The 19010-nt window shown below is 40.3% G+C and overlaps 2 protein-coding genes across 4 annotated transcripts; one reads left to right on the top strand and one right to left on the bottom strand.

Moving 5' to 3' along the window:
- The first annotated feature begins 1011 nt into the window (after positions 1-1011).
- On the top strand, positions 1012-17132 carry LOC139376057 (cytochrome P450 7B1-like). Of its 3 annotated transcripts, XM_071118201.1 has the most exons (7): positions 1034-1214; positions 9375-9431; positions 9656-9792; positions 9992-10591; positions 13811-14017; positions 14951-15129; positions 15512-17132. In XM_071118201.1, the coding sequence occupies exons 4-7, from the start codon at positions 10000-10002 to the stop codon at positions 15803-15805; spliced, it is 1272 nt and encodes a 423-aa protein (XP_070974302.1). In that variant the 5' UTR covers positions 1034-1214; positions 9375-9431; positions 9656-9792; positions 9992-9999; the 3' UTR covers positions 15806-17132. The 3 variants fall into 3 exon arrangements, with proteins under 3 accessions (XP_070974300.1, XP_070974302.1, XP_070974301.1); XM_071118199.1 differs by lacking the exon at positions 9375-9431 and having other exon boundaries at positions 1012-1214; XM_071118200.1 differs by lacking the exon at positions 1034-1214 and having other exon boundaries at positions 9296-9431.
- Positions 17133-17668: 536 nt separating this feature from the next.
- Positions 17669-18535, bottom strand: LOC139376058 (class E basic helix-loop-helix protein 22-like). Its single transcript, XM_071118203.1, has one exon. The coding sequence runs from the start codon at positions 18509-18511 to the stop codon at positions 17831-17833; it is 681 nt and encodes a 226-aa protein (XP_070974304.1). The 5' UTR covers positions 18512-18535; the 3' UTR covers positions 17669-17830.
- Positions 18536-19010: the final 475 nt, after the last annotated feature.

Here is a 19010-nt window from a genome sequence, read left to right on the forward strand (position 1 = left end):
CCGCCTAACACAGGTCTTTGTTAGATAGCCTAGTGGTCAGGGCCCATTTTAAGGCTTAAAATTCATTGTTAGAACCTTAGTAGGAGCGTCGTTAAATCTTCCGAGCCGTTTCCCAAAACCATCGTTTTTAACGTTGCATTTGAAAACGCTCGTAATCTAACGCCTGCCTCCACTCGTAAAACAGATACAAACGGCATTTAGAGGTGTATCTCAACCCCATAGAAAATCTTTGGAGGGAGTTGAAAGTCTGTGTTGCCCAGCAACAGCCCCAAAACGTCACTGCTCTAGAGGAGATCTGCATGGAGGAATGGGCCAAAATACCAGCAACAGTGTGTGAAATCCTTGTGAAGACTTACAGAAAACGTTTGACCTCTGTCATTGCCAACAAAGGGTATATAACAAAGTATTGAGATAAACTTTTGTTATTGAACAAATACTTATTTTCCACCATAATTTGCAAATAAATTCATTAAAAATCCTACAATGTGATTTTCTGGATTTTTTCCCCTCATTTTGTCTGTCATAGTCTGGCCTCTCTCTCTCATTAGGCCTCTCTCATCTTTTTAAGTGGGAGAACTTGCACAATTGGTGGCTGACTAAATACTTTTTTGCCCCACTGTATATACTGTACCTTGTTATTAGCCTGTACCTATAATTGTTGATCAGTTAGGTAGCATGTTAACCACTGCTTAAAACTATAATTGTTCAGAATGTGTAGGTTTCGTAGTTAAAAGAAAATAAATAAAATGTAATTGTTCAATAATGTGTAATTGCTCAATAATTCAATGTGTTGTATTTAAAAATAAAAAATGTGATCATATAAAATGCGTTGTGTTTATATTACTTTTACAAATAGAAATATATGATAATAAACAAATAAATCTAAACTAACAAATGTCAAATCATATTTTTCGCCGAGATGGCCAGTCAATTTGAGTAACATTAGTGTGTATTCTACGCAATGACGCAGTTTTACGTTATTACGCAATGACGTCATCGCGTCACAACATCATAACGTCATTTAGCAACTTTCAGCAACAAATCGACCAGTAGGACTGAGACCGGTTGATTTCAGCTGTCGATTACAACTTCCCGAGGCTTTATTTATTGTGGAGTGTCTGATCATTCCCAAACGAAATGTTAGAGTTTGTTTTACCATTGTTTCTTGGCTTTTTGGCGCTCTACTTACTCAGCGTGCGATTCAGGAGAACAAGGCAAGTGGTGGATGAATTCATAGTTTATTTCAATTTTGTTGGTGTCCGCGTTGGTTGCTGTATGCTAGGAATTAAACTTTTGTCTAAACCCTTGAAGTTGATCAACATATTTGTTGGAGAATCCTGGCCAAGTTTTTTTTAACACAAGTTCTTTATGTGACTAATATCAAGCAATCGATTATTGTGACAAAGCATCAGACTTGTGTAAGAACATGAGAAGCCTTTTTCAAATTCGGCACACTCATATGTGTGTACATTTTAGACATTTTGTACATTTTGTACATTCACAGTCCCTGATTAGATGGAAACAATGGGCTTTAAGTTCTAGACCTGAATTTGAGGGATATAGATAGTATTGTAACAATGTAAATATTCTATGGCATCAGCCTATGTATACCACTGAGTTTGCTCTTTGACCATAGTTTGCATAATCTTAAAGACCTGTATTATTTCCCCTTTATAATACAGTGGGTTGTAGTTAATGAATGTCTTACATTTTGTAAATTTGAGTCATTTAGCAGAGACACAGGATTTGATTTGAGGATCAGACCTGGTGGGTTAAAATACCATTTGAACTATTTCTAATACTTTGAGCGTTTGCTCTATAGTCTAGAGTAGACTGCATGGAGTACCAGATAGGTGTAATGTGTAACTCTTTGTTCTCAAAACTTACAGTTTTGGGACCATTAAATGTTTTTATTTTTATTTTTTATGATTTCACCTTTATTTAACCAGGTAGGCTAGTTGAGAACAAGTTCTCATTTACAACTGCGAACTGGCCAAGATAGAGCAAAGCAGTGCGACACAAACAACAAAGAGTTACACATAGGATAAACAAACGTACAGTCAATAACACAACAGAAAAGTCTATATACAGTGTGTGCAAATGTAGTAGAGGTCGACCGATTATGATTTTTCAACGGCGATACAGATTATTGGAGGACCCAAAAAAGCCGATACTGCTAAATTTTAAAAAATAAAATAAAAGTTATATTATTATAATAAAAAATATATATATATTTGTAATAATGACAATTACAAAAATGCTGAATGAACAATGAACATTATTTTAACTTAATATAATACATCAATAAAATAAATAATAATAAATAATGAAACATGTTCAATTTGGTTTAAATAATGCAAAAACAAAGTGTTGGAGAAGAAAGTAAAAGTGCAATATGTGCCTTGTAAAAAAGCTAATGTTTAAGTTCCTTGCTCAGAACATGAGAACATATGAAAGCTGGTGGTTCCTTTTAACACAGGCTTCAATATTCCCAGGTAAGAAGTTTTAGGTTGTAGTTATTATAGGACTATTTCTCTCTATACCATTTGTATTTCATATACCTTTGACTATTGGATGTTCTAATAAGTACTTTAGTATTGCCAGCCTAATCTCGAGAGTTGATAGGCTTGAAGTCATAAACAGCGCAATGCTTGGAGCATTGCGAAGAGCTGCTGGCAAACGCAGGAAAGTGCTGTTTGAATGAATGCTTACGAGCCTGCTGCTGCCTACCACTGCTCGGTCAGACTGCTCTATCAAATCATAGACTTAATTATAATATAATAACACACAGAAATACGGGCCATAGGTCATTAATATGGTCAAATCCGGAAATACGGAACCGTTCCGTATTTTATCTAATGGGTGGCATCCATAAGTCTAAATATTGCTGTTACATTGCACAACCTTCAATGTTATGTCATACTTACGTAGATTTCTGGCAAATTAGTTCGCAACGAGCCAGGCGGCCCAAACTGTTGCATATAACCTGACTCTGCATGCAATGAATGCAAGACAATTTCCCTAGTTTAATATTGCCTGCTAACATGAATTTCTTCTAACTAAATATGCAGGTTTAAAAAAAATATACTTCTGTGTATTGATTTTAAGGAAAGCATTGATGTTTATGGTTAGGTACATTTGTGCAACGATTGTGCTTTTTTCGCAAATGCTCTTTTGTTAAATCATCCCCCGTTTGGCAAAGTTGGCTGTCTTTGTTAGGAAGAAATGGTCTAAACACAGTTCGCAACGAGCCAGGCGGCCCAAACTGCTGCATATATATATATATATATATATATACAGTGCCTTGCGAAAGTATTCGGCCCCCTTGAACTTTGCGACCTTTTGCCACATTTCAGGCTTCAAACATAAAGATATAAAACTGTATTTTTTTGTGAAGAATCAACAACAAGTGGGACACAATCATGAAGTGGAACGACATTTATTGGATATTTCAAACTTTTTTTAACAAATCAAAAACTGAAAAATTGGGCGTGCAAAATTATTCAGCCCCTTTACTTTCAGTGCAGCAAACTCTCTCCATAAGTTCAGTGAGGATCTCTGAATGATCCAATGTTGACCTAAATGACTAATGATGATAAATACAATCCACCTGTGTGTAATCAAGTCTCCGTATAAATGCACCTGCACTGTGATAGTCTCAGAGGTCCGTTAAAAGCGCAGAGAGCATCATGAAGAACAAGGAACACACCAGGCAGGTCCGAGATACTGTTGTGAAGAAGTTTAAAGCCGGATTTGGATACAAAAAGATTTCCCAAGCTTTAAACATCCCAAGGAGCACTGTGCAAGTGATAATATTGAAATGGAAGGAGTATCAGACCACTGCAAATCTACCAAGACCTGGCCGTCCCTCTAAACTTTCAGCTCATACAAGGAGAAGACTGATCAGAGATGCAGCCAAGAGGCCCATGATCACTCTGGATGAACTGCAGAGATCTACAGCTGAGGTGGGAGACTCTGTCCATAGGACAACAATCAGTCGTATATTGCACAAATCTGGCCTTTATGGAAGAGTGGCAAGAAAGCCATTTCTTAAAGATATCCATAAAAAGTGTTGTTTAAAGTTTGCCACAAGCCACCTGGGAGACACACCAAACATATGGAAGAAGGTGCTCTGGTCAGATGAAACCAAAATTGAACTTTTTGGCAACAATGCAAAACGTTATGTTTGGCGTAAAAGCAACACAGCTCATCACCCTGAACACACCATCCCCACTGTCAAACATGGTGGTGGCAGCATCATGGTTTGGGCCTGCTTTTCTTCAGCAGGGACAGGGAAGATGGTTAAAATTGCTGGGAAGATGGATGGAGCCAAATACAGGACCATTCTGGAAGAAAACCTGATGGAGTCTGCAAAAGACCTGAGACTGGGACGGAGATTTGTCTTCCAACAAGACAATGATCCAAAACATAAAGCAAAATCTACAATGGAATGGTTCAAAAATAAACATATCCAGGTGTTAGAATGGCCAAGTCAAAGTCCAGACCTGAATCCAATCGAGAATCTGTGGAAAGAACTGAAAACTGCTGTTCACAAATGCTCTCCATCCAACCTCACTGAGCTCAAGCTGTTTTGCAAGGAGGAATGGGAAAAAATGTCAGTCTCTCGATGTGCAAAACTGATAGAGACATACCCCAAGCGACTTACAGCTGTAATCGCAGCAAAAGGTGGCGCTACAAAGTATTAACTTAAGGGGGCTGAATAATTTTGCACGCCCAATTTTTCAGTTTTTGATTTGTTAAAAAAGTTTGAAATATCCAATAAATGTCGTTCCACTTCATGATTGTGTCCCACTTGTTGTTGATTCTTCACAAAAAATACAGTTTTATATCTTTATGTTTGAAGCCTGAAATGTGTCAAAAGGTCGCAAAGTTCAAGGGGGCCGAATACTTTCGCAAGGCACTGTATATATATACTTGTGTATTGATTTTTAAGAAAGGCGTTGATGTTTATGGTTAGGTACACATTGGTGCAACAACAGTGCTTTTTTCGCGAATGCGCTTGTTAAATCACCGTTTGGCAAAGTAGGCTGTGATTCAATTATAAATTAACAGGCACCGCATTGATTATATGCAACGCAGGACAAGCTAGTTAACCTAGTAATATCATCAACATTAACCATGTGTAGTTAACTAGTGATTATGTTAAGAATGATTGTTTTTTATAACATGTGTTTAATGCTAGCTAGCACCTTACCTTGGCTCCTTGCTGCACTCGCATAACAGGTAGTCAGCCTGCCACGCAGTCTCCTCGTGGAATGCAATGTAATCGGCCATGATCTGTGTCCAAAAATGCAGATTACCTATTGTTATGAAAACTTGAAATCAGCCCTAATTAATGGGCCATTCCGATTAATTGTCGACATCTAAAATGTAGTCAGATTAGGGAGGTAAAGCAATAAATAGGCCATAGCGGCGAAATAATTACAATTTAGCAATTAAACACTCGAGTGATAGATGGGCAGAAGATGAATGTGCAAGTAGCGATACTGGGGTGCAACAAAAAAAACAATATGGGGATGAGGTAGTTGGGTGGGCTCATTACAGATGGGCTATGTACAGGTGCCATGATCGGTAAGCTGCTCTGACAGCTGATGCTTAAAGTTAGTGAGGGAGATATAAATCTCCAGCTTCATTGATTTTTGCAATTCGTTCCAGTCATTGGCAGCAGAGCACTGGAAGGAAAGGCGGCCAAAGTAAGAGTTGCCTTTGGGGGTGACCAGTGAAATATACCTGCTGGAGCGCGTGCTACAGGTGGGTGCTGCTATGGTGACCATTGAGCTGAGATAAGGCGCGGCTTTACCTAGCAATGACTTATAGATGACTTGGAGCCAGTGGGTTTGGAGACGAATATTAAGCGAGGGCCAGCCAACGACAGCGTACAGGTCACAGTGGTGGGTAGTATATATGGCTTTGGTGACAAAACAGATGGCACTGTGATAGACTACATCCAATTTGCTGAGTAGAGTGTTGGAGGCTATTTTGTAAATTACATCGCTGAAGTCCAGGATCGGTAGGATGGTCAGTTTTACTAGGGTATGTTTGGCAGCATTAGTGAAGGATGCTTTGTTGCGAAATAGGAAGCCGATTCTAGATTTAATTTTGGATTGGAGATGCTTAATGTGAGCCTGGAAGGAGAGTTCAGTCTAACCAGACACCTCGGTATTTGTAGTTGTCCACATAGGACTTGAGCTACAGGCAATTAGATTTGGGTATGACATTTAGAATAAAAAATGTAAAAGGGGGGCTATCCCTAAGAGAAAGAAACAGGTCCTCCTATATACTTAATTTAGTTATTTATCCAACTTTAGTTGTGATACATACGTTGGGCTATATGTTTTGATTTTTAATACATTGTAAGGCTGCATGATGCGACTAATGATTTGAAATAAGTTGCATGAAAGGCATGAGCTCTGCTTTTGTTTTTTTGTGCAGGCTGTACACACTTCATCAGTCTCTTATTCACAATTTGACAAGTACTTGATAAAACCTCAAATTTCCTGGTGGCATCCCATTTGTGTGGATGTAATCCCCCCCCCCCAAAAAAAAATCCTTGCCTTTTGTGGCCCTTGTGCCTTTGGGCTGAATATAATAATTATACAACTTTCCACGTTTTACTTTTCTCCAAGAAGATGAGTAGGCCTAACAAACAGCAAAAGCACTAGCCTATGTCAATCTACTATCCCCCATAGTGAAAATGATTTTCCCCAAACTTGAAACTGCTTATTAGGCTCTACGCCGATTGTGCTTCATTTTAAGTTATTTGACCACTTTAATTGTGATACAAACCTTACCAAAACATATAGGCTAGGCTACATGAGGTGTGGGACTATGATTTGAAAAAGTACCCAAAAAAAGGCATGTGCCGTTTCTTGCCTTACTGCACACAAGCTGGAGCATCATTCACAAGTACTAGGCTAATATTGTCACCCATCAGACTATTCTTCATTTCATCTTGTCTTTACATATACTAAATAATATGTGTGAATTTTTTGGGATTTACAATGGGCCATTATCATGCACCTGTCTCGAAGCAGGGGGTAGGGGGAAAACGATACGTCATCTATGTACTTAAATAGCGAATGGAGGAGGCTTTTCCCCGTGGTTTATTTTCATGCCAGCCAGGTAGGCTATACTCCAGTTGTAAAGAGAAGCAATGTGCTTAATATTAGGAATGTTGAGAAAAATATATAGTAGACCTAGCCTATAGAAAGCGGATAGGATGCTCTTTTTTGATTAGATTTTGTTTTGCATAGCCTATAGAAATGTTGTGCAACATGGGCTCTCATGAAATGTTTGATTAGATTTTGCTTGATGTCAGAGTGATTAGAGGGACAATAGAGTGCTGAGTACCAGGCAGTTAGCGAGTTTGGTAGGCTACTAATGATCAGCAGCATCATAGCTTGGAGAAGCCTAATAACCGTGACTAAACGATCAGGGTGGAATTTGACTGCAGGTGTGGCGGTAATACGGTCACTGTAAAAGCCCTAGTCAGGTGTACGAGCAAGGCAGATGTCCTGGGTTCGAGCCGCGTTATGAGCCGAATCAGGGAGAAGCGGTCTAATTGATACACTGCTATGTGGACATCTGTTCTAATATTGTTACTGATGCATGGGGTCCTTATTCTGATGCTGGCCTCTCCAAATGTGCTCACTGCTGGCAGACACTATCAGACTCCCTGATTGCTTCTGACAAGTGGCTGGCAGGCAGTAGTGTGGACTAGGTGGGGGGGCACAAGCATAGCAACAACAAGTAAGCCTGGGCTGAGACTTGTCAGCTTGAGGTCTCACAGATAGCAGATCGTCTCATGACCCGCTCTCTCCACACTAGCCCTGGGATGGATAAGCACACATATTAGTTTAGCACTGACGTTGCACAGATTAGTATTGTTTTGTTGATCTCATGCATTATTTTGTGGCAAAGACGACTGATCTGTGCTGCACCAAGTCAGCTCCAGATACACAGATACTTCCTTGCATAAGACGTGTTTCCAAAAACAAATACACAGCAAAGGAAGGATGATGTAACAGTTAGCCTATCTATTTGTTTTCAATGGCACAATGCTTTGTAGGATAATGCGCCTTACAATGTTGCCTCAATTTCATCAGTATGATAACCCACTGACATTGTGTGTCTATAGGGCAAAGATGGGATAAGATGACGGGTAACATTGTGCCCCTAGGTCAGCCACTGTATGCTAATAGTCTAGTGTACACACCCTGTGGCTATAGAATATATAAGCAAATGTCTCACCAGCTCTACCTCCTAACTGGTCAAATGAATCCTGATTGGTAAACATATCCCTAAGCTTCAAAGATCATAATATGAAGGGCATTATGATTCTATGTCATGCATATAAAAGCGTTATGAATGCTACATATCACCCCTCTACATAAAGTGTTAGCAAAATATTTGATAATAGCTTTTTGAAGCAGCTAGTTTTGTATTCGTTTTCTGGCCACTTCTGCAAGATCATCCACAATAAAGGAGAAACAATGTTCTGTGCTTAAGCCTAGCTTTAAAGTGGAGTAAATATTAGGCCTGTCGTGTGTGTGTTAAGTCCTGTTGACAGGATCAACAAATTGCTCCCAGCATTTCTTTAGGCCAAATCTAATGCATGGTTGTTACTGCACCCGCCAACACCACAGTTATTAATAGCCCATCATGACATTCCTTGGCCTAGGGACAGAAACATATTTTTGTTGCCTCTGATTCTGATAGCCTTAAACGGCAAATGTTTGTCAAAGCTTGTTGATTTGAAAATAAAATAAACCATAGTAACATTAGATGTGATGAGCTACATACGGATAGGAAGATAATATTTAATTTGAACCATAGGATAGAGTGAAAGATTATTTTTTTTACCTTTATTTAACTAGGCAAGTCAGTTAAGAACAAATTCTTATTTTCAATGACGGCCTAGGAACAGTCTGTTCAGGGGCAGAAGACAGATTTGTACCTTGTCAGCTCGGGGATTTGAACTTGCAACCTTCCGGTCACTAGTCCAACGCTCTAACCACTAGGCTACCCTGCCGCCCATGTTACATTTCCTTGGGAAAATAATCAGCTAACTCTTCCTGGAATCGCTCTGAGCTATGACATTGCTATGCAGGACTCACTCCTATGTTGCCTTTGTAATTGTTTCCCATCTGCATTCACTTAAGATACAGCTGTTGAAAGCTGTTTGAGCTGGATACTGTTTGTAAACCTGGAGTGATTCCTGCTCTGTCAGCTAATTCGGCCTGAGATGATGCTCTGTGTCATGTCTGTGTTTTCAGGTTTTAAATGATTTCTTCAGTATACCTTGCTGACCAGTAGCTGCTGTATTTTTTTTTGTTACACTGTATGTGGTAAAGGAGAGTTGTAGCTGCTACCAATCCACCTTGAAGTTTTGGGAGACCCCTGATCACATGGTACGCCTTGTCTCATGAATATTGCAAAGATGTTCGTAGTTTCTTTGTCCTTAAGTTCTAATCACTTAGGCTTGCATTTATATTGTATTGGAATCAGTCAGATCTACGTTTTCTCTTATTTCATCTGAAAGATTTTTGATGGATTTATTTGTTGATATGACATACTGTATATCTGTTTTTACCTAATGTAAAATGCACATTTCTTATGTTCTTCTCTATTATAGGAGAGATGGGGAGCCTCCACTTATAAATGGTTGGATCCCATTCCTTGGAAAGGCTTTGGAGTTTGGGAAGAATGCACATAGGTTTCTGGCAGCACATAAGGAGAAACATGGAGATGTATTTACTGTGCTGATTGCTGGTGGGTAATAGTAGTGTTTAATGTATACATTTTATCATAGTATGGTTAAAAAAGGAGCAATGGAATTTTGCTGAAATGTTTGATGAAATGTATGTAAATGGTCTTTAAAAACAGTAAAGTTACTAACAATATGATTAGACAGTATATTACACACGTTGCATGCCTGAAATACAATCCTGTTCTCACATTTCCCCTTCAGGCAAATACATGACCTTCATAATGAATCCGTTGCTGTATCCGTATGTCATCAAACATAAAAAACAGCTGGACTTCCATGAGTTTTCTGACCAAGTGGCCCCCTTGACGTTCGGCTACCCCCCTGTCGGGAGCGGAAAGTTCCCCGGTATGAGCGAGCACATCCAGAGGTCCTTCCACCTTCTACAGGGCGACAACCTCAATAACCTGACAGAGAGCTTGATGGGAAATCTCATGTTTGTGTTCCGACAAGACTACCTTACTGGGGAGAGCGAGTGGAGGACTGAAAGTGTGTACCAACTCTGCAATTCAATCATGTTTGAGGCTACTTTCCTGACCCTGTTTGGCAAGCCTGCCCATTCCAGCAGACACAGCGGAATGGTGACGCTTCGAGAGGACTTTGTCAAGTTCGACACCATGTTTCCCCTCCTCATCGCCAGGATCCCCATCTCTCTGCTGGGAGGAACCAAGGCCACTCGGGATAAACTGATCAACTACTTCCACCCTCAGAGAATGTCTGGATGGTCCAACACCTCAGGGTTCATAAAGGAAAGAGCAGCAGTGCTTGAACAGTATGACTCCTTGGGAGATGTCGATAAAGCAGGTAAACACAGATGCTTTTCTCTCTGTATACACCTACAACATAAAATGTTCTATTTTGACTTCAACAAGGACATTCCAAACCTCAGTTGTAACTCCTACCGAGTAACTCTGGGTATCTCTCACCCAATACCCTGCCCTGAGTCACTGTTGCTAGCCGGCTACCACCCAGGTACTGTACCCTGCACCTTGGAGACTGCTGCCCTATGTACAGTTGAAGTCGGAAGTTTTCATACACCTTAGCCAAATACATTTAATCTCAGTTTTTCACAATTCCTGACATTTAATCAGAGTAAAAATCCCCCGTCTCAGGTCAGTTAGGATCACCACTTTATTTTAAGAATGTGAAATGTCAGAATAATAGTAGAGATTTATTTTAGCTTTTATTTATTTCATCACATTCCCAGTGGATCAGAAGTTTACATACACTCAATTAGTTTTTGGTAGCATTGCCTTTAAATTGTTTAACTTTGGTCAAACGTTTCGGGTAGCCTTCCATAAGCTTCCCACAATAAGTTGGGTAAGTTTTGGCCCATTCCTCCTGACGGAGCTGGTGTAACTGAGTCAGGTTTGTAGGCCTCCATGCTCGCACACGCTTTTTCAGTTCTGCCCACAAATGTTCTATAGGATTGAGGTCAGGGCTTTGTGATGGCCACTCCAATACCTTGACTTTGTTGTCCTTAAGCCATTTTGCCACAACTTTGGAAGTATGCTTGGGGTCATTGTCCATTTGGAAGACCCATTTGCAACCAAGCTTTAACTTCCTGACCGATCTTTGTCCCCATGTGTAGTTGCAAACCGTAATCTGGCTTTTTTTAATGGCGGTTTTGGAGCAGTGCCTACTATTGTTTGTACAGATGAACGTGGTACCTTAGTCTTAATGTCAACAGTGAAGAGGCGACTCCGGGATGCTGGCCTTCTAGGCAGAGTTCCTCTGTCCAGTGTCTCTGTTATTTTGCCCATCTTAAACTTTTCTTTTTATTGTCCAGTCTGAGATATGGCTTTTTCTTTGCAACGCTGCCTAGAAGGCCAGCATCCCGGAGTCGCCTCCTCACTTGACGTTGAAACTGGTGTTTTGCGGGTACTATTTAATGAAGCTGCCAGTTGAGGACTTGTGAGGTGTCTGTTTTAGAGGTCGACCGATTAATCGGAATGGCCAATTTAATCAGGGCCAATTTCAAGTTTTCATAACAATCGGAAATTGGTATTTTTGGGCGCCGATTTTTATTATTTTTTTGTATATTTTTTTTCTTAATTTAACTAGGCAAGTCAGTTAAGAACACATGCTTATTTTCAATGACTGCCTAGGAACGGTGGGTTAACTGCCTTGTTCAGGGGCAGAACGACAGATTTTCACCTTGTCAGCTAGGGGGATCCAATCTTGCAACCTTACAGTTAACTAGTCCAACGCAATAACGACCTGCCTCTCTCTCGTTGCACTCCACAAGGAGACTGCCTGTTACGCGAATGCAGTAAGCCAAGGTAAGTTGCTAGCTAGCATTAAACTTATCTTTATAAAAAACAATCAATCATAATCACTAGTTAACTACACATGGTTGATGATATTACTAGATATTATCTAGCGTGTCCTGCGTTGCATATAATCTGACTGAGCGGTGGTAGGCAGAAGCAGGCATGTAAACATTCATTCAAACAGCACTGTCGTGTGTTTTGCCAGCAGCTCTTCGTTGTGCGTCAAGCATTGCACTGTTTATGACTTCAAGCCTATCAACTCCCGAGATGAGGCTTGTGTAACTGAAGTGAAATGGCTAGCTAGTTAGCGCGCGCTAATAGCGTTTCAAACGTCACTCGCCTTCTAGTAGTTGTTCCCCTTGCTCTGCATGGGTAACGCTGCTTCGATGGTGGCTGTTGTTGTTGTCTTGCTGGTTCGAGCCCAGGGAGGAGCGAGGAGAGGGACGAAAGCTATACTGTTACACTGGCAATACTAAAGTGCCTATAAGAACATACAATAGTCAAAGGTTAATGAAATACAAATGGTATAGAGGGAAATAGTCCTATAATTCCTATAGTAACTACAACCTAAAACTTCTTACCTGGGAATATTGAAGACTCATGTTAAAAGGAACCACCAGCTTTCATATGTTCTCATGTTCTGAGCAAGGAACTGAAACGTTAGCTTTGTTACATAGCAGATATTGCACTTTTACTTTCTTCTCCAACACTTTGTTTTTGCATTATTTAAACCAAATTGAACATGTTTCATTATTTACTTGAGGCTAAATTTATTTTATTGATGTATTATATTAAGTTAAAATAAGTGTTCATTCAGTATTGTTGTAATTGTCATTTATTACAAATCTATTTTAAAAATCATCCGATTAATTGGTATCGACTTTTTGGTCCTCCAATAATCGGTATCGGCGTTGAAAAATCATAATCGGTCGACCTCTAGTCTGTTTCTTAAACTAGACACTCTAATGTACTTGTCCTCTTGTTCAGTTGTGCACCGGGGCCTCCCAATCCTCTTTCTATTCTGGTTAGAGCCAGTTTGCGCTGTTCTGTGAAGGGAGTAGTACACAGCGTTGTATGAGATCTTCAGTTTCTTGGCAATTTCTCGCATGGAATAGCCTTAATTTCTTAGAACAAGAATAGACTGACGAGTTTCAGAAGGAAGGTATTTGTTTCTGGCAATTTTGAGCCTGTAATCGAACCCACAAATGCTGATGCTCAAAAATACTCAACTAGTCTAAAGAAGACCAGTTGTATTGCTTCTTTAATCAGAACAACAGTTTTCAGCTGTGCTAACATAATTGCAAGGGTTTTCTAATGATCAATTAGCCTTTTAAAATGATAAACTTAGATTACCTAACACAATGTGCTATTGGAACACAGGAGGGATGTTTGCTGATAATGGGCCTATGTAGATATTCCATTAAAAATCAGCCGTTTCCAGCTACAGTAGTCATTTACAACATTAACAATGTCTACACTGTATTTCTGATCAATTTGATGTTATTTTAAACAAGGACATTTCTAAGAGACCCCAAAACTTTGAACAGTAGTGTATATATGTTTTTCTTGTGCCAGACTGACATTGCTTGTGCTAATATTTCTTAATTTCTTTCTTCAAGCATTTTTTGGGATTATGTATGTAGTACTACACTGTGAGAGCTAGAAACTCAAGCATTTCACTGCACCTTTGTTAACATCTGTAAACTTTAATTTAATTAAAATATCTCTTTCTTACCTTTACCTGCCCCAGCTCATCATTTTGCCATTCTATGGGCGTCGGTGGGAAACACAGTCCCAGCCACCTTCTGGGCCATGTATTACCTGCTGACGCACCCAGAGGCCCTTGCAGTCGTGCGTGAGGAGATCCATGGTGTCCTGCAGGTCTCAGGAATAGAAACACACCACAACAGAGACCTCACCTTCACCAGAGAACAGCTGGACAGCCTACTGAATCTGGGTAGGTTATTGTTATGATGTATTATTGTTAAGTTGGTCTTAATCGCAGCACCCAGAACCAAATCAGCTACTCTACTGTCATAAGAGATTAGGTTTGTCTGCAGTGTCCAAATTTCCCTTTGCATTTTTCATATAATTTTCTCTCCTGATTGTGTTAAATGGTCTCAGCCCCAAGCACACAGGGTTCAGTTGAGTCAATGATAGTGTGGCTTCGAGAGGGCCTTCCAATCCTTTGTATGTCTGACTATACAAACAAACAGAGGGCTTCTTATTACACTTCTACTCTGTAGTGGCAGGTGCTCTGTGTGTACATTTTAGGGCACATCTTCCTGTCCCCACCCCCCAAAAAAATCCCTCCAGGCTCTGTACCTGTCACATTAAATCACACTGCTGCACCCACCATGCGGACTGTAGCCTCATCTCTTCTGACAACTGCATGCTCAGGGACAAATGCCACTAGTGTAGATTCTCTGTGGCTCCCTCTCTCTCACACTACTAATGATGTCATCTCCCTTAGGGGAAGACAGTGGAATATCTGTTCCACATCTGTTTGTTCTTCTAAGTGATAGGGGGTACTCGGCTACGTTTTGTATTATTCTCTCTTCTATGGTGTTATCTCTTAAGATTGTAATTGGTTTTAATGAAAAACACTGCTAGTCAAGATACCTTTATGTATGCATGTGTAAATAAAGCTATGTATGACTTATGATTATTCAGCTTGTGTTTTGTCCATTTTGCTAGAGCAGTTCATGTTTCTAACGAATAGCCCTTCAAGTCTCAAAGCTTTCCCTCCTGTGTGAGTATGTGTATGTACAGTAGTGAGTCAGTACTGGGCCACTCAAGGTAAAAAAAATAAAATTTTAAGAAAGTACCTCAGATAGGCCAGAACAAAATACCTCTGGTGACTAACTGAACTGTTCTGTTGTGTTCTCAGAGAGCTCCATAAATGAAAGTCTGCGGCTGTCTTCAGCCTCCATGAACATCCGCATGGCCCAGGAGGACTTCAGCTTGCGGCTGGAGGGAGATCGCTCCATTGGAGTGAGGAAGGGAGATCTCATCTCCCTGTATCCCCAGAGCATGCACATGGACCCCGGGATCTACGAGAATCCAGAGGTAAAGAAGACCAGTCGTTCAGATTCTGTGGGCGTCCTAGAATGGCTGTAGGCTCTCTCGCCTTCACTGTGTCTGGTCTGGGGGTTTTGTTGTTCTGCTGAATTGCCTTCCCACACCACCTGGTGTGTGTGTGTCCACAGGTTAGATTAATGAGCAGAATGCATGGACTGTGAAAGATTGAATCCACCCACTGGCCTTCAGAAGGTCACTGCATGCATGCTAATGTAATCTGGGTGTGACTGGTGATAACCTTGCCATGATCTGTGACTAAGCAAAATGGAAACATTCCTGGAATATGCAATAAGATGGAATATTAACCTTTATTATTTAAGGCGCTGAAAAATAAAGCTTTACACACTTATTTATATTACCCCTCTGATAGATCTACAAGTTTGACCGATACATCGAAAACGGAAAGGAAAAGACAGACTTCTATAAGGACGGCCAGAAGCTGAAGTACTACCGGATGTCTTTCGGCTCGGGCTCCACTAAGTGCCCGGGAAGGCACTTTGCGGTGAATGAGATAAAGCAGTTCCTCTCTCTGCTGCTACTCTACTTTGACATGGAGGTGTTGGAGGGGCAGAAGCCGTGTACCCTGGACCCCAGCCGTGCTGGCCTGGGCATCCTGCTCCCTACCAGTGACGTCCAGATCCGCTACAGGCTACGTCGATCCTGAGAGGTGGAGGACATCTGTATATGAACAAACACTAGAGGGCTGAGCCCTGTGTGGCTAATGGATTTGATTTCTCATCGGCTGCATCCCAAATGGTACCCTATTTATTCCCTACATAGTGCACTACTTTAGACTAGGAACCATAGGGCTTTTGTCAAAAGTACTGCACTATATTGGCAATAGGGTGCCATTTGGGACACACACATGGATTATTATTCACACAAGTAGCTATTGACTGAACAGCAATGCATTGCTAATTTGTCAATGTATTATATTAGGACAGACTAACAGTGGGCAGGATTGGCGAATCTGCTAGCTAGGGACCTTTGGTGTTTTATTCCATAGGACAGAATGATCCATTAATTGTTAACAGTTTTTGCTGTTTATAACAGATAGTATTTTATTTGAATACTAAAAATATGTTTGTTTATTATGCCTTGCATTATAAAACCATATATACCAGGGTATTTATGGGCCCTGGATTAATGTCGCAAAATGAAATAATATTTCATTTATATATATTTTTTTAAATAGGAACTGTCAGGGTCTCAACTTCCTGTTGAGTTAGAATATTAGAATACACAAGGTGCAATTTCAAAATGTGTTTGTGCATCAGCAGTTCACCTCTTATGTCAGTCACTCAATTAGCTCATGTCAGCAATACATTTTTTTGATTGGTAAGTTAGTCTAGCCAGCTATCTTGACCTATAGTAATCGTGGTTGAATTACCTACCGGGGCCCCCATTGATTTTGTTATTCACTCTCACTCAGATATCATATTAAAAACGGCAAACATTTCTCTCCACCCCATGACAAAATGTGTAGAATTGCAGGAAATTAACTCAAATTATTTAACATTTTTTCACTGTCAAAGTTGCCCATCCCTGATCTATACTGTACAACAGTAGTTGAATCAAATAGTTGAACTATATTACAGGGTAAAAGGACAATGTGATAAAAGCTTTATGTTGTAAATATGGTGGTGTCCCTAAAACATGACTGATTTATTAGTTTCATTTTTCTATAACATTAACCAACCATTTAAGTTATACATTCAAATGTCTTTCCTATTTCAAGAGTCATACAGAGTATTTACAATTCATGAAATAAATTAAAACTGGACAAATCAGTTCTGCATGTGGCAGTAATTTTATTCCTTAATTTTTTTCCAATAGTGACCTATTCTCTTAATTGATCCAGTGAATCTGCAAGGTTATTAACTATATGCTCAGAGGAATTATTTTGTTTGACCAACTCTCTTCTGTGAGTACAGCGTTCTGATCGTTGTTTGTCATTAATGCTGTCCCTGGTAATAAAATGATTCCATTCATGTTTGTCAAATGCCTGCATTATTAAATAGTATTTAGGGAAACGTAAATTACACAATTAATGACCAAATTACATGTATGAAAATATTTGTATTGTATTTATTTGGGTAAAAGATATATAGCCTAAAACAAAATGTACAATAGCACTTAAAGATTCATTAAAACACTTCCAATGTAGTCCTTGACGGTAAAAACTATAATTGATTGATATCATTATCAAATTTAGGCCTATGGGCTACCTATTAATTCACCCAATATTCACAATTGCTCTTTGTAAATAATTTGGGTTTGATTGTACATAGCCCATGCATTGAGGTATAGGCTACTGGAAAACAGACCATAACATATCTATCTATCTTATGTCACCAATACAATTTATCCATCGAACATCATCTAATCAAACTGAAGAAAATGTACCGTAGGACATAATGGTTAAATAAGACTAAACATAATTTGTTAAAAGGCTAACCATTTTGACCATGATAGCTGTCATTTAATTCGATTAGTTAGATTTTGTAAAACTATTTTCGAAACGCAATCACCATGCAGAACAGAGTCATATATTATAGGACTCCATGTTCTCGTAATATGTGACTACTTCTGTCAGTCACGCTGATCCCGTCAATTCAGTTGTGCTCACGAAGCTTGAAGTCCCCTGTTAGTGTCGGACACAACTGTTCAAGGTTTATTGTTGACATTTTTATTTATTGAAGAGATTTGCATTGCTATTGAAAGGGTCCGGAACCCCAGAAGAGAACGGGTATCCTGTCTGCTGGTCATACCGCCCTAATCCGGGTGCACCAGCAGTATTCGCAGCAGTAACGCCAGGTCCATGGTTAAGATAACTAACAAGTCTTCTCATCTCTTCAAGTGCTTGTGCCTGCATGAGGATGTAGTTTTTGGCGAGGAGCAAAGTGGCTATTTTTGATAACTTCCGTACGGATGGGCTGTGCGCGTAGGGGATCACCGACCGCAGTTCATCGAGCGCGTCGTTCAGGTCGTGCATCCTCCTCCTCTCTCGGGCGTTAATGTTGAGCCTCAACACCTTCTGCTCTTTGTGTTTCTTACCTGCTGCGTCACATTTGGCCATTGATGCCATGAGCCTTTCCTCTGGAAAAAGCACCATGTCACTCCGACCAATGCCATCACTGTCATCATCCTGACTCTGCTCCCCACCACTGCTCTCCGCTGCTGCGGCGGTGTTCTTTAAAAATTCCCCGTACTTTACGCACAACGATTCGGATGGGAAGCCAAGTGTTCCCGCCCGACATCCGGCCATTGTTCCCGGTTGTGAGTGCTCCCGATCAAAACGGATGGGTGATTGTCGGTCTCTTGGAGAGGGAGACAGTCCTATGCTGGAGCCCGGTCTGAAAGAATCCATCCTTTTGCGTCCAAGCGCTGGATCTTTGTGAAGGTCTCGCCACTACAGCGTTCTGTGTGCGCAGTCCTGTTGAGTCAGTCGTTCTTGCCCTGGTTTCTGCCTGCCGCTTTACTAAATCTTGATGTTACACTTGTCCTGTGACTGTTTAATATGACACAGTGCCGTGCGCCCTCAGAGGTTCACCTTCACGAGATAGTGAAACACCACATTAGGAAAAGCATGAGCCAGGCAGTTTTCTACTTGATTAACTCCAGGCAGTACTGAGACATTTATTTTATGGACCAAATCTAGAGACTACAACCCATGCGTAATAAGCTAGCCACATTGTGATGCCACTGACCATCTTTTACGTTAATGTGCGCTGCCATGACAGGGTTGATGATCATGGTTGCATCCCGTGTCAATCATTGGCTTAAATCATAAAACAAATCAGTTGACTTGACTACTGTTTTAAATGCATAGTAAAGATAACTCTGTGGCTTTGGGCAGCATAGGCCAG

The sequence above is a fragment of the Oncorhynchus clarkii genome, chromosome 20, assembly GCF_045791955.1.
Source record: "Oncorhynchus clarkii lewisi isolate Uvic-CL-2024 chromosome 20, UVic_Ocla_1.0, whole genome shotgun sequence".
Classification (NCBI taxonomy): Eukaryota; Metazoa; Chordata; class Actinopteri; order Salmoniformes; family Salmonidae; genus Oncorhynchus; species Oncorhynchus clarkii.